Raw genomic sequence first — 14,169 nt, 5'->3', positions numbered from 1 at the left:
CTTGCAGCCCGCAAAGCCAATCAGATCCTGGGCTGCATCAGGAGAAGTGTGGCTAGCAGGTCGAGGGAGGTGATCCTCCCCCTCTACTCAGCCCTGGTGAGACCCCACCTGGAGTGCTGTGTCCAGTTCTGGAGCCCCTATTACAAGAGGGATGTGGAGGTGCTGGAAGGTGTCCAGAGAAGGGCCACAAGGATGATCAGAGGGCTGGAGCTCCTCTCCTATGAGGACAGACTGAAGGAGTTGGGGCTGTTCAGTCTGGAGAAGAGAAGGCTCCGAGGTGACCTGACTGTGGCCTTCCAGTATCTGAAGGGGGCCTACAGGAAGGCTGGGGAAGGACTTCTCAGGATCTCAGGTAGTGATAGGACTAGGGGGAATGGAATGAAGCTGGAGGTGGGGAGATTCAGGCTAGATGTGAGGAGGAGGTTCTTCACCATGAGAGTGGTGAAACCCTGGAATGGGTTGTCCAGGGAGGTGGTCGAGGCCCCATCCCTGGGGGTGTTTAAGAGCAGGCTGGATGAGGCTCTGGCCAGGCTGATGTAGTGTGGGGTGTCCCTGCCCATGGCAGGGGGGTTGGAACTAGATGATCCTTGTGGTCCCTTCCAACCCTGAATGAAACTATGAAACTATAAGAAGTGTCCAGAGAAGGGCAGCAAAGCTGGTGAGGGGTCTGGAGAACAAGTCTTAGGAGGAACAGCTAAGGCCACTGGGTTTGTTTAGTCTGGGAAAAAAGGAGGCTGAGATCTCATTGCCCTCTACAACAAAAACAAAGAACAAAGCCAAGCCCACCCAGCAAACAAACCAAAACCCCCCAGGCTCATGAAAATAATGGTAATTTTCTGCTGCCCTCTGGAAAAGTAAATATATATATATATATATATATATATATATATATATATATATATATATATATATATATATATATAAAAGCTTTGATGGCAGTGAATGACATACTCAAGCAAAGGTTTGCTGTGGAAATAAGATACCGTGGGAAAAGGGAGGCAGCAAGCTACCTCCTTTTAATTCTGAGTTCAGCCTCATGGCACTCTGGAGGTAACCTGCTATACTCAAAGCATCCAAAGAAGCCCCAGCTGGGACCTGCCCCACACATCTTGCCTGTAGCTTCTGTAGCATGTGGGGCTTAGAAGCTCTCAGCCAGGGCTATGGAATCTGAGGCTCCAGAGTTATTTGCAGCAGCAGCAGATGTAGGCATGCTTTGGAAGCAGAGTGCCTTTGCCATTTGCAGTGCTAAGGACACAGTCTCAAGCTGCGCCAGGGGAAGTTTAGGCTTGAGGTGAGGAGAAAGTTCTTCACTGAGTTGGTAGCCATTGGAAGGGGCTACCCAGGGAGGTAGAGTCACCATCCCTGGAGGTGTTCAAGAGGAGATGGGATGTGGCACTTGGTGCCATGGTTTAGTAGTCATGAGGTGTAGGGTGACAGGTTGGACCTGATGATCTTTGAGGTCTTTTCCAACCTTATTGATTCTATGATTCTAAGGGCCAGGAATCTTTTTTCTTCTCAGGCAGAAATGAAGCAATGCCTCTGGAAGGCTTTTTTCCTCCTTCAGATGCAGAAGAACAAACCTTCCTCAAGAGTCTTTTGGAGGTAAGCAGGCTCAGCTAACGCTGCCCCTCAGTCTCAAATCTCAGGCAGTTAGGAAATCTCTACGTGCAAACGCTGTCCTCACACAAACTCCTGCAAGAATTACGTCGGGAAAAAAGGGTTTGGCTTTATACTAGGAGACCTGACACAGGAAACACAGCCTTGCATTGACTTCAGTGTACTAAACTTCCCTGCTGTCAAATCCAATTTTCCTCATTTTCCCTTGTCTGTGGAAAAAAGAAGACAGGCCCTAAACATCTTTGTTGCCATCTAGATCGTAAGGGGTGCAAGACTGAGTCTGAAGACCACTTAGAGCTGATGGTTCTGCTCTCTTATGCAGATGGTTTCCTTTGGTTAACTGCACATTTCGCTAAACTTAGAGGTCAGATTAAACAAAATCATCATTGGTTATATGTGAGGTCTTGGAAAAGAGCAGAAGTTAAATGCCAAAAGAGAAAAAACACAGAGGAAAAAAAGATTCCACCAGTTTTACAAGAGTGTGGATTCACCAGAATGTTATACTTCTGTTTTCTTCAAGTTAAAAAAATCAGCCACCACCACAATTAACACTTTGAAGTACACACTTTAAAAACCAATTAAAACAATCCTAAATGGATTTAACACAAATACATTTCCTACAGTTACAGCAGTTCAGCATTTACGTGAAGACATTCAGGTTGTCATTCTCCTAAGCTATGCTCTCCGCTCCCCCTCATGGTCCTCTTTCATCGTGTAAATGATTTAAGTGTCTTCTGTGGGATGTGTTGTGCTCAAGGCACATACCTGGGTTTGAACTGTAGCCAAATTCTTCTAAGGGGATTTTACAGGGATGTACCAGGGGGTTAGATCCATGGCATTTTCTTCACAGGAATGCAGATGGCAGTTTTTCACTGGAGAGACAGCCCTGTTTCCAAATTAACCCAACTGATGCTAGCATAACAAGGACCAACATGACCTACACTACATGACCTATACTACATGACCTATACTGCATGATCTATACTGCATGATCTGTGTTACCTAAATCTTAGTGTGGTGCTAAAACAACAGTGAAAAAATATATGGCTAGAGGCAAAAAGCTCAGCTCTCTTTCCTTCCACTCCTTTGACTTAATGAGGAGACATGCACTTAACTAATTGTCCTGGCAGCCCAGCAGGTTGTCTTTGCTTAATAATGCCATCAGGAATTCCACAAGGTTTCAGCTTCTAATAATAAGGATCTCCAGCATCTGCTTTTTGAAAGTGAACCTCAGGATTCTTTTCCTTCAGGATTCTTTTCCTTTTCAGAAGATGCTTTTTCCTCTGGCTTCCTCTCACTAGTTGCTGCTTCAGGCTTGACAATAAACAAATACACAACATGCAGTCCAAACTGGGCACTTGTTTTGTCACAGAAAAACTTAAGACTGATGGAGCACTCTGTTAACCAAAGGCTATTTGGAGCACCTCTAAGTTCTCCATTTACAGGAAACTGCCTTCCCCGTATGCCTGCTTCAGGCTTACCACTTACATCCATCTGGGCTTGTTCAAAGGCACAATGGATCTTCATTTTACAGGTCTGAGTTGCAAACGTGCAGCAAAATCCCAGTTTCACATTCACAACAGAAAAGAAACCAAATACCAAATTGGGTCATGATTTGTCCTGCTTCACACTTGGTTAGATTCCTCTTTATTGCCTAGTTCAGCAGTCTTTCTACACTTTCTAGATCTAATAATCTATAACAAAGCAATAGGCAGCTAAGCATTTGAAAGATGGCTGGCTTTTGCCTTGGAGTCCACTTTTTCCTTACAAAAAGAAAATAATGCTATCACACCTAGATCCTAGATCCTAGATCCTAGATCCTATCACACCTAGATCCTCCTGCCATAACCCAGCTAGTTTCCTCCCCTATCTGTTTATGCAGTATAAAATAGAGCAGAAAATATAACCACCAGCTTCCTACAAACAGCTGACATTTTGCTTAGAATAAGGGCAGGAGTAGGGGCAACCAGAGATCTAAATGGATAACCAGTAAGGATGTTAACACACTCAGTCCAAAACTGCAGCTTCCCAAACACCTGCTTAGGAGCCTGAATTCCTGTAACAAGAGATTCACTGAAGCCAGAGAGCAACCATGTGTGAACCCAGAGCCCTACAACATGGGCCAGCACATGAGTTTGAATGGGATAGGCTGGGAAACAGATCATTCCCAACAGCTTTTCTTCCCCTCCAATGTGCATAAGGCCTCTGACCCAGTGAACAACTCAATTCTTTTATGTGAGCTAGAAGTTCTACTGATAGAGTAGCAAATGCATTACTACTCTGCAGCCTCAGTGTTACAGTATGCCACATAGGAGAAGAAATTGATGGCTCCAACTCAGTCAAGAAGTGGTCATAAACTAAACAAAACCACAGTCATACACACTGTTAGCCAGTGATCACCCCTCTAGGCTAGAGCAGTATTTAGTCACCTAGCAATCCCTCTCCTCCTGATACTGCTCCAATCTCAGAAGACAGTGGCAATCTTCAGGAAACACCTGCAGGGTAAGGAACACTGCAAAAAAACATCTCTAGATAGAGTAAGATGGTTAGGACCAAAGAAAGGTGGAGTCTAAGACAGAGCCTTGCCATTTGCACTCCATGTTCCCTTGTAAAGGCAGCTCATTGACCAACATATTTACACCTGGCATGACTGTTTCTGTGGTTCTTTATAGGCACTGAATTTAACTAAGACATGATGTAAAGGCCTTGTGCGTAATTCTGGATTCTAACAGCAGGCTTGACATAGATTTTTTGGAGGTGTGATACTCAGTTGTGCTGTGAAGTCTGTTTGGGACCAGTTTCTTCTGTCACAGCCTCCAGAAAATCTAAAGACATGGTTTCTATGTTTATGCTAGTAGATGACATGATCTGAAATCACTTTATAACCCCAAAGACCCCACTGCACCTTACAAAGGAACATGGCACAAAAAGGACTGCAAGGAGTTTGAAAAGGTTATGCTGGTGGCAGTGTTCACAGGAAACCAATTTGCATATCACAGTGGCAAAGCAATCTGCTTAGCAAAGTTTCTCTCATTGCTGGACCATCCTGTACACAGGGTCTCCAACTTGAATTGTTCCAGTTTTGTCAACAGCAAAGTATCTTCCAAAGAGAGGGCTGGATTTGTACAGGTGCTTCTCTGATGGATCACACAAGCGGTAACTGCGGGGAGACAGAGAGAGCACGTCTTCAGAATCAGTGGTAGCACATTCTAAACATCAAAGTATCAAGGAGGAGAAAGAGGACATATGAATTGTGATGCCCTGTTTTAGTCACCATAACCAGAGTCAAAAAATAAACATTACAATTAAGAGAAAAGAACAGCTCAAATGAAGGTAAAAAGCTTGACTGGGGAAGGACTGTTTAGAAGAGCAAGTTGGGACAAGGGGCGATGGTTTTAAACCGGAGCAGGGTAGATTTAGGTTGGACATAGGAGGAAGTTCTTTACAATGAGAGTGGTGAAATGCTGGAACAGGTTGCCAAGGGATGTGGTTGAAGCCCTATCCTTGGAGACATTCAAGTTCAGATTTGATGTGGCCCTGGGCAGCCTGATCTAGTTGGAAGTGTCCCTGCTCACTGCAGTGGGGTTGGACAAGATGACCTTTGAGAGTCCCTTCCAACCCGCTGCATTCTGTGAACTGTGGTCACACATCTGTGTTTAATACACATACAGAAGACTTTATAAAGAGAAAATCCAGAGTTGCAAAGTCAGGCCTTTAAATACCTTTTACCCTAGGCATTCACCCTAGCAGAGATGAAAGAGAGAGGGAATGCAAACTTTGCAAGCAAGCAGAACTTCCTGAACTTTCTTTGCCACGTAGAACGGCAGAAAGCAGAACGGAAGCCAAGGCACACAGGCCTTTACACTGCATTATTATATCCCACACATTCTTCAAATCACTTTTAAAACATTAGTCAAACATCTGTTGAGATCCAGCCTAAGCTCACTCCCAGAGCCTAAGCAGCCCTGGTTACTTTTTGTCACAACCTTTTCAATGTTTCCAGGGGCTCCTTCCTGTCCATGACTCCAGTGTCTGGGTTAACAGTTGTTAAAATGCACCTGCAATGAGACAGCAGCACATCAATCATGGCTTCTTAGCATAAATCATTATATGTGTATACAAAACAATCACAGAATCACAAAATTCTTATCATAAATCACATATACATATAAAATATATATGATATGTACATGTATATAAAATAATGGTGTCAGATGTTTACCTGCCACAGCACACTGTCCCTCTCAACTCCACATTGCCAATAAAAATCTCCTCCCAGGTGTCCTGAGGGAAGATAACATCATGTACACATTATAAACATCCACATGCAGCCATTTGTCCAGGAGTGGCACAGTCCTTCCTAGAAGCAGCAGTACCACTTCACATCATCATCTTTACTTGAACCTTCAAAATAAGTCCAGTTACAGGCTGGACAGATGGGCAGAGTCCAAGGGCATGAGATTTAACACATCTAAGTGCCAGGTTCTACACATTGGCCACAACAACCCCATACAGTGCTACAGGCTGGGGCCTGGGGAGGTGGCGAAGTCACCATCACTGGAGGTGTTCAGGAGGAGACTTGATGGGGTGCTTGGTGCCATGGTTTAGTTGTTTAGGTGGGTTGGATTGGTTGATGGGTTGGACACGATGATCTTGAAGGTCTCTTCCAGCCTGGTTTATTCTATTCTATTCAGAGTGGCTTGAGAGCAGCCAGGCAGAAAGGGACCTGGAGTACTGTGTCCAGTTCTGGGCCCCTCAGTTTAAGAAGGACATCGAGACACTTGAACGTGTCCAGAGAAGGGCAACGAGGCTGGGGAGAGGCCTTGAGCACAGCCCTGTGAGGATGGGCTGAGGGAGCTGGGATTGTTTAGCCTGGAGAAGAGGAGGCTCAGGGATGACCTCATTGCCCTCTACAACTACCTGAAAGGTGGTTGTAGCCAGGAAGGGGTTGGTCTCTTCTCCCAGGCAACCAGCACCAGAACAAGGGGACACAGCCTTAAGCTGAGCCAGGGGAAGTTTAAACTCGAGGTGAGGAGGAAGTTCTTCACCGAGAGAGTCATTCGTCATTGGAATGTGCTGCCCGGGGAGGTGGTGGAGTCACCATCCCTGGAGGTGTTCAAGAGGGGATTGGATGTGGCACTTGGTGCCATGGTCTAGTCATGAGGTCTGTGGTGACAGGTTGGATTCGATGATCCTCAAGGTCTCTTCCAACCTTGGCGATACTGTGATACTCTGATACTTTACCTCCTCAAAAGCACTGCAATCTGTCACAAGAATGTTTGGCCTGAAGTTCTCTATCTTAACTTTCTTCTCCAGCCTGGTATTTAAATCTTCCAGTGAAGCTTCTGAGATGATCAAGACTGGGCTACAGTCTGGATAGGCAACCTATACAAACACAAACAACTACTAAGGCTGCTGTGGAAGCTGCTGTAAAGGAGCACAGGAGGAAAGTTACTGTCCACATATTAACCTGACTGTTGGGGCTGCTGCGTTCACGTTTTAACTGTCCTGGGAGCAGGTTAAAAAGTAAACTAGCATGGCCTTTCCTATTCCAGCAACCATGGCAGGTCTGATTTGCTCCAAATGCAAAAATAAACCTCTGTTACAGAGTAAAACCAGCATTCTGTAAGCTATCCCAACTTCTTCCACAATAATACTGCATGCATGTCTCAGGCATTTATTCTAGGTGATATAGGCAGAGGTAATGTTATGGCAAGTTATGAAAGGTACTTAAAATGTTTGTGGACTTGCTGAATTTATCTGGTTGACTACAATCAACTAAGTGGATCCAGCTTACTACACCACCAGGGGGAGTTTCACACACAAAATAGCAGCACTAAATTGCAACTGTCCATCTCCCAGGCAACCTATGACAGAACGAGAGGACACAGTCTCAAGCTGTGCCAGGGGAGGTTTAGGCTGGATGTTAGGAAGAAGTTCTTCACAGAAAGAGTTATTGGCCATTGGAATGTGCTGCCCAGGGGTGTGGTGGAGTCACCATCCCTGGAGGAGTTTAGGAAGAGACTGGATGGGGTGCCATGGTTTAGGTGTGATTAGATGGTGTTGGATGATAGGTTGGACTCAATGATCTCAAAAGGTCTCTTCCAACCTGGTTAATTCCATTCCATTCCATTCCATTCCACTCTACTCTACTCTACTCTACTCTCTGACTAGCAGTATTAGACTCTTCAGCTGAGAATGGGAGATAACTTAGAACAGGTTTAAAGCAACATTTAAGCAGCATCATCATAGAAGAGGATGAGGCTCACGATTCATGTGGTACAAGCAGACAACTACACACTTTGCTGAACTGGGCTCAGTCATCAGTGATGTAATGGGCATGTTTTGCTGGGTGGAAAACAGTTAAAAGAAAGTACTTCTGAGAAAAAGAACATTCATTTACCTCATCTGTGGTTCGGAAAAGGTTTATCATGTCCTTTGACTTTCTTGGCAGCATGGAGGGCTCAAAGTGCACCAGGCGATACGGCTCTGAATTCAGGAAAGCGGTGATCCACTGAGCCACTTCGTCTCCACAGTCCCTACCTTGAATATCCACTCCAAACACTCTGAAGGGTGACAAGACACATCAGCCAGTTAGCCAGAAAGCTGAAGGCTCAAACATGCTTATTGTTCATAAGCAAACAGCTTGCTGTAGTAGCAGCAAGACAGAGTAAAGGAACTGCCTGGACTACGAGGTGGCAGCTGGCTTCTGAATTTGGCACAGGGACCTTCCCCAGCACACAATCTCCTCACAGCCTTGTTTTGAAAGCTAAGTAACATGGATACAGCTAGATAATATCAGCTGCTGAAAGAATGAACCTTTAGGTGCCCAGACCTAACTGTCACATCAAGGACCAGTAACAAACCTACCTGTCTGCTATACTTTTCAAGCCAAACAAAAAGTGTTTGCTCTTACACTTGCATGCAACAGCAACATCAGAAGATTTCTGCCCAGAAATCATATCAAAAGCAGTTAATTTCAGAAAGTGAATGACAGTTTGAAAGGATGTGGTTTGTTACTGTAATTGACATTCAGAAATGTTATCACTTGTAGGTGCCCTTGATTGTTAAGGAAACTCTCCTTCAGATTTTAGTGCTGTAAAAATTTAGCCAGAGCTGAGTGAACCTCTTAAGCTCAAACCCAGCATAAGCTCAAACTCAGCATATAGGATAGCTCAGTTATCTTAAAAGAGTTTAAAGATTTACAATGGAAGCAAAGTGCACAGGGCATAAAGCCACTGGCAGCAGAACACAAACAAGTTTACACAAGAAACACCTCCCTGCCATGAAAAGATAGCCCTCAAGTCAACCTTGCAATAAACTTCAAAGCTGATCCTAAACTCTCTCCAAAGTAGCAATTTTGACTTGAATGCACTGCAGTTTCCTCTACCTCTGCAATCATCTCCTGGGCAACTTAAAACAACTGTCCAGGCAGTTCTTCTAGCTTGAGCCCAGCTCCTAGGAGCCATCCTTTACTCACCACAGTGAGAGATGAATCAGTAGGCTGCTGGCAGAAACATCCCTGCTCTGTTTGCTGGGATCCCTTTAAGAACTCTGTGGCACAGGCAGGGACTAAATGCCATAGCCTAATACAGCATTCAACTGCCTCTCTCCTCCCCTCACTCTCAGTCCCTGTGTGCCTTCTGTCTGGCAGGACAACAGAGGTGAGGTCTTACAACTTCTAACATTGCTCTTTTCCACCCCTGAGGCAGGCCTATCCTGAGCACTCAGTGGTATAGGTATCCACAGGAACAGATCACTCAATTTAGGTAATGCAATGGATACTGACAAGGGCAGCAATGAAGAAGACAAGGCTTCTTAACCAGAGGGCTATGCAAACCCTCTGATGTTTGCACAAACAGAAACTGTGCCTGCACAATGGCTTCAGCCCTACCCTTGACTCCCCCAAACACAAGCTGGTGAATAACCAGGTGAAGCCTGCAACTGGATGCACCAGTTTTAAGGATCAGCATCTGCACAGGCTTTTGCAACCAGATGCACCACTGCATTACCTCAGCTCCCAGCTGCCAGGCACGAGCCAGCACCAATCTGAAAGCATCATGCTTTGCCCTGGGCAGAATACATACAAGTCTGTGCAGAGGGCCTTGCCAGCAGAGCACACTGTGCAGTAAGCTACCTCCACTCACGAGCTGGAAGAGGAGAATCTAGCAACAAAAGCCAAGTCTTCACTTGCTTGAGTATGGTACTATTCTTAAACCACATTCTCAGTGGCTGAATGGGTCAGAAAGAATCAGCCTTGAGCTGACAAATGACCAATGGCTTTAAGCACACCAGAGTCATACAAAACCTCACGATTCCTCCTGAGAAGGTAATGTTTTGACATGGGTATTGCTGGTTTCATATCCTGTGATGCCAGCTACACCACCAAACAACCTGGTAACTTTTAAAGTCCATTTACATGCATCTTAATTTTGATTAGTTGCATTCCCAAATGCTAACAATTTTAAAGCCAGAGGGTGCCTAAAAGGAGGTTGTAGGTAGATGGTCTCTTCTCTGTAGTAACAGGTGATAGAACAAGAGGAAATGGCCTGAAACTGTGCCAGGGAAGGGTTAGATTGGATATTAGGAACTATTTCTTTACTGAAAGAGTGGTCAGGCTTTGGAATAGGCTACCCAGGGAAGTGGGGGAGTCACCATGCCTGAAGGTGTTCCAGAAATGCATGGACAAGGCACTGTGGGATGTATTTGAATGGCTGTGGTCATCTTCAGTTGACAGTTGGACTCAGTGATCTTGGAGGTCTTTTCCAACCAAAACAATTCTATGACCAAGGTAAATAAAATCAAGAGAAGAGGAAACAAAGATCTAGAACAGGAAAGTCCAAGGCAATTTTTTATTACTGAAATGTATTTAGTCTACCTTAAATATTTTTCTAATGGCACAAGTAGTTTTGGAAAGACCCCTTGAAAACTGCATGGTGTTGTGGTGTGTGTCACTGACTAACAGGCAGGCATCTGGGTGGATTTTTAAAACACTGACCTACTTCTCCAGGAGAAATGGTATCATTTGTAACTGGCACCTGCCTTATCTTCTATAAACAGAGATACTGAGCTGTGCTGATCAAGGATTTCCAAAGCAACAGATTTATGCTAAAAGATAACAAATGCAGTTCCTTTGCAGCACTCTTTTAGTTTTAATCACAGCAGCTGGCACATTAACTTTCTCTGCTAGCCAAACACTTACCAGTAACTTTGTAGGGTCTGATGCTCTACACAGTTACTAAATAGTTTTACCTATTAGTTGCTATTTTTGGTAGAGGATTTTTGCTTCCCTCTGTCAATTTCCAGCATGAATTTCAATACATGCATAAAATAACCAGGCCTGCATTCATACACAACCCCCTAGGCACACAACTAATTCATAGAATGCTGCAGGTTGGAAGGGGCCTTAAAAGATCATCTAGCTCTAACCCCTCTACCATGGACAGGGACACCTTCCACTAGACCAGGTTGCTCAAGGCTCTGTCCAACCTGGCCTTGAACACCTCCAGGGAGGAGTCATCCACAACTTCTCTGGGTAACCTGTTGCGGTGTCTCACCACCCTCACTGTAAAATATTCCTTCCCAACATCCAGTCTGAACCTCCCCTGGCACAGCTTGAGACTGTGTCCTCTTGTTCTGGTGCTGGTTGCCTGGGAGAAGAGACCAGCCCCTGCCTGCCTACAACCTCCCTTCAGGTAGTTGTAGACAGCAGTAAGTCTTCTCTGAGCCTCCTCTTCTCCAGGCTAAGCACCCCCAGCTCCCCCAATCTCTTGCAAAGCAAAGCATGTAAGCGGGAGAATTCGTAGAGAACGGAGGGGGGAAACTCCTCCTTGGTTACCTGCAGTTCCGCACGGGGTTTTTCCTGGGGAGTTTTACTGGCACGGACAGCGGCTTCATATCCGGGGCCTCCAAGATCATGTGCCCATTTTCACTGCTGACAGAAATGAGCACCAGGCGCGGCTCCTGGCGCGCTGTGACCATGTGCCCGTCTTCCTTTGTCACAAGCCAAAACCTGTAGCGCAGCAAGGGCCAGACACGCGTTCAACAGTGTTAGAGGCCAATGCCAGGCGCAGGGCGCTCCGGCCGGATGGAGGGAGAGGGAGGCTACGGCAGGGCCAGCGCAACGGATGCCTCTTGGAAAGCGCCGAAAAGAACACCCCACAAACGTGGGGCCCGAATGGGGGCCCGGCAGCGGGGTCTGCCCCAGCCCGGGCCGCACAGGTGCGCGGCGCCTCCCCGCCCGCCCCTGCCCTACCTGTCCCGCAGCTCCCCGCTCCGCAGCCCCATGGGCGTCACCTCCGCCTTCCGCACCGCCACCCCCCGGCACGACTTCACCGGGTACACGGAGAGGCTCAGCACCGTCCCCACCCGCTGCAGACGGCCGCGGCGCTTCCCCGCCCTGCTCCGCCCGCCAGCCCAGCGCCAGGCCCCCAGCAAGGCGCCCAGCACCGCCGCCACCGCCGCCCCCCATAGCCAGAGCGGCCGCGCCGCCCGCAGCGACAAGGCCGCCGCGCCCCGCGCCCCGCTCATGGCGACCCGGCAGCGGCGGCGGAGCGGCAGCTGAAGGGGCCGCAGTCAAGGCCTGGGGGCGGGCCGCCGGCTGGCCACCGCCTCCCTCCAGCCGCGCCGATCCTGGCGTCCAACGGGACTGGCAGCGGGGCCCTTGCGGGGGTGGTCCTGGCACCTGCCGCTGCGCGGGGCCGAGGGCACGGGGGGAAGGGAGAGTGCAGTCCCCGCGTGGAAACAAAATACTGAGCACAGGCTCTCAGTACCCAGCTTGGCAAAACAGAGGCCGCAGATGCCGTTCTTTTAATCTCCGGGCTGTTACTCAGAGCAATGTTGCTGAAGGGTACGAACCCTGTAGGTGAAATACCCTTCGGCTTTGCTATGGTGAGACCTCACCCAGAGTACTGCATCCAGCTCTGGAGCCTTCATAGTATCATAGTATCATAGTATCAGTCAGGGTTGGAAGGGACCCCAAGGATCATCTAGCTCCAACCCCCCTGCCATGGGCAGGGACACCCCACACTAGATCAGGCTGGCCAGAGCCTCGTCCAGCCTGGGCTTAAACACCTCCAGGGACGGGGCCTCAACCACCTCCCTGCACAACCCATTCCAGGGCTTCACCACTCTCATGGGGAAGAACTTCCTCCTCACATCTAGCCTGAATCTCCCCACCTCCAGCTTCATTCCATTCCCCCTAGTCCTATCACTACCTGAGATCCTGAGCAGTCCCTCCCCAGCCTTCCTGTAGGCCCCCTTCAGATACTGGAAGGCCACAATGAGGTCACCTGGGAGCCTTCTCTTCTGCAGACTGAACAGCCCCAACTCCTTCAGCCTGTCCTCATAGGAGAGGTGCTCCAGCCCTCTGATCATCCTTGTGGCCCTTCTCTGGACACGTTCCAGCACCTCCACATCCCTCTTGTAATAGGGGCTCCAGAACTGGACACAGTACTCCAGGTGGGGTCTCACCAGCACAAGACGGTCGTGAGCCTGTTGGTGTGGGTCTGGAGAAGGGGCACAAAAATGATCAGAGGCCTGAACCACCTCTTCTGTGAAGAAAGGCTGAGTGGGAGATGCTGAGCAAAGAAGGCTCTGGGGAGACCTTATTGCAGACTTGAAGTACAAGGGGACATAGAAGAAAGGTGTGAACTTTTTAGCAGGGCATGTTGAGACAGGGCATGGGGTAATGGCTTTAAATTAAAAGAAGATATATTTAGACTGCCAGAAGATGGTTTTTTCACAGTGAGGATGGTGAAACACTGGCATAGGTTGCCCAGATTGGTGGTAGATGCCCCACCATCCCTGGAAACATTCAAGGTCTGGTTGGCCTTGAGCAACCTGATCCGGTTAAAGATGTTCCTGGCTGGGACTAGATGACCTTTAAAGGTCCCTTCCAAACCAAACCACATTCTATAATTCTATGAAATTCAGCCATTTGATTTGACCCAGCAAAGTGGGAAGCAGGTGGTTGGAGGTGAAGAGCTGGTGTGGGTGGTAGCAAATTGCAGCACTTGAGGTTAGGGCAGGGAGTCTTGTGCTGTTTGGCTACCTTGGGGTGTCTGCCACCTCCAGCTGCTTGGTACCAAACTCATGAGACCCTCTCCCAGAACTTTGCTCTTGATGTCAAAAGTCATTGGGAAGTCACTCTGTGGAGTGCCTGTCTGTGAGTCAGATGTGACAGCATACAACAGGCTGGAGTGGCTAAAGCTGCTGTCATCACAGGTCTCTCCTCGTGGTCAAAGCAAGAGCCTTGGCTGTTGACTTCCTCCAGCTCCTCCGTTCAGACTTGCAGGGATCTGAAGCCAAACTCAGAAATCAAAATTTTTAGGGTCAGTGTGCTGAGACCAAAGACCCAGCAGGTGGGAGACAAGGAACCTCTCAGGCTTTGGGCATTTCTGAGGGATTCAGACAGCCCAGCCACAATGGATTACTGGAAGCAGTGCATCAGCAGCATCCTGGAGGACAGGAACATGGAAGATGCAGCTATCATGGGCCAAGAGCTCTCTTCATAGCTGCCTCACCTGAAGAAGTAAGCTTGATCACAGGCCA

General features: G+C 47.6%; 1 protein-coding gene across 1 annotated transcript; it reads right to left on the bottom strand.

Annotated features, from left to right (window-relative positions):
* Positions 1 to 2,099: 2,099 nt before the first annotated feature.
* Positions 2,100 to 12,166, bottom strand: LOC137448718 (mitochondrial amidoxime reducing component 2-like). The gene is made up of 7 exons (XM_068153520.1): positions 11,873 to 12,166; positions 11,456 to 11,629; positions 8,021 to 8,183; positions 6,862 to 7,002; positions 5,840 to 5,901; positions 5,604 to 5,675; positions 2,100 to 4,777 (listed from the first exon to the last, which is right to left on the bottom strand). The coding sequence occupies exons 1-7, from the start codon at positions 12,145 to 12,147 to the stop codon at positions 4,648 to 4,650; spliced, it is 1,017 nt and encodes a 338-aa protein (XP_068009621.1). The 5' UTR covers positions 12,148 to 12,166; the 3' UTR covers positions 2,100 to 4,647.
* Between the last annotated feature and the right edge of the window lie 2,003 nt (positions 12,167 to 14,169).

Source organism: Melanerpes formicivorus, unplaced genomic scaffold (assembly GCF_026170545.1).
Source record: "Melanerpes formicivorus ecotype bairdi unplaced genomic scaffold, bMelFor1.0.p_v2 SCAF_26, whole genome shotgun sequence".
Lineage (NCBI taxonomy): Eukaryota > Metazoa > Chordata > Aves > Piciformes > Picidae > Melanerpes > Melanerpes formicivorus.
This window is presented reverse-complemented; position numbering and strand designations above follow the sequence as displayed.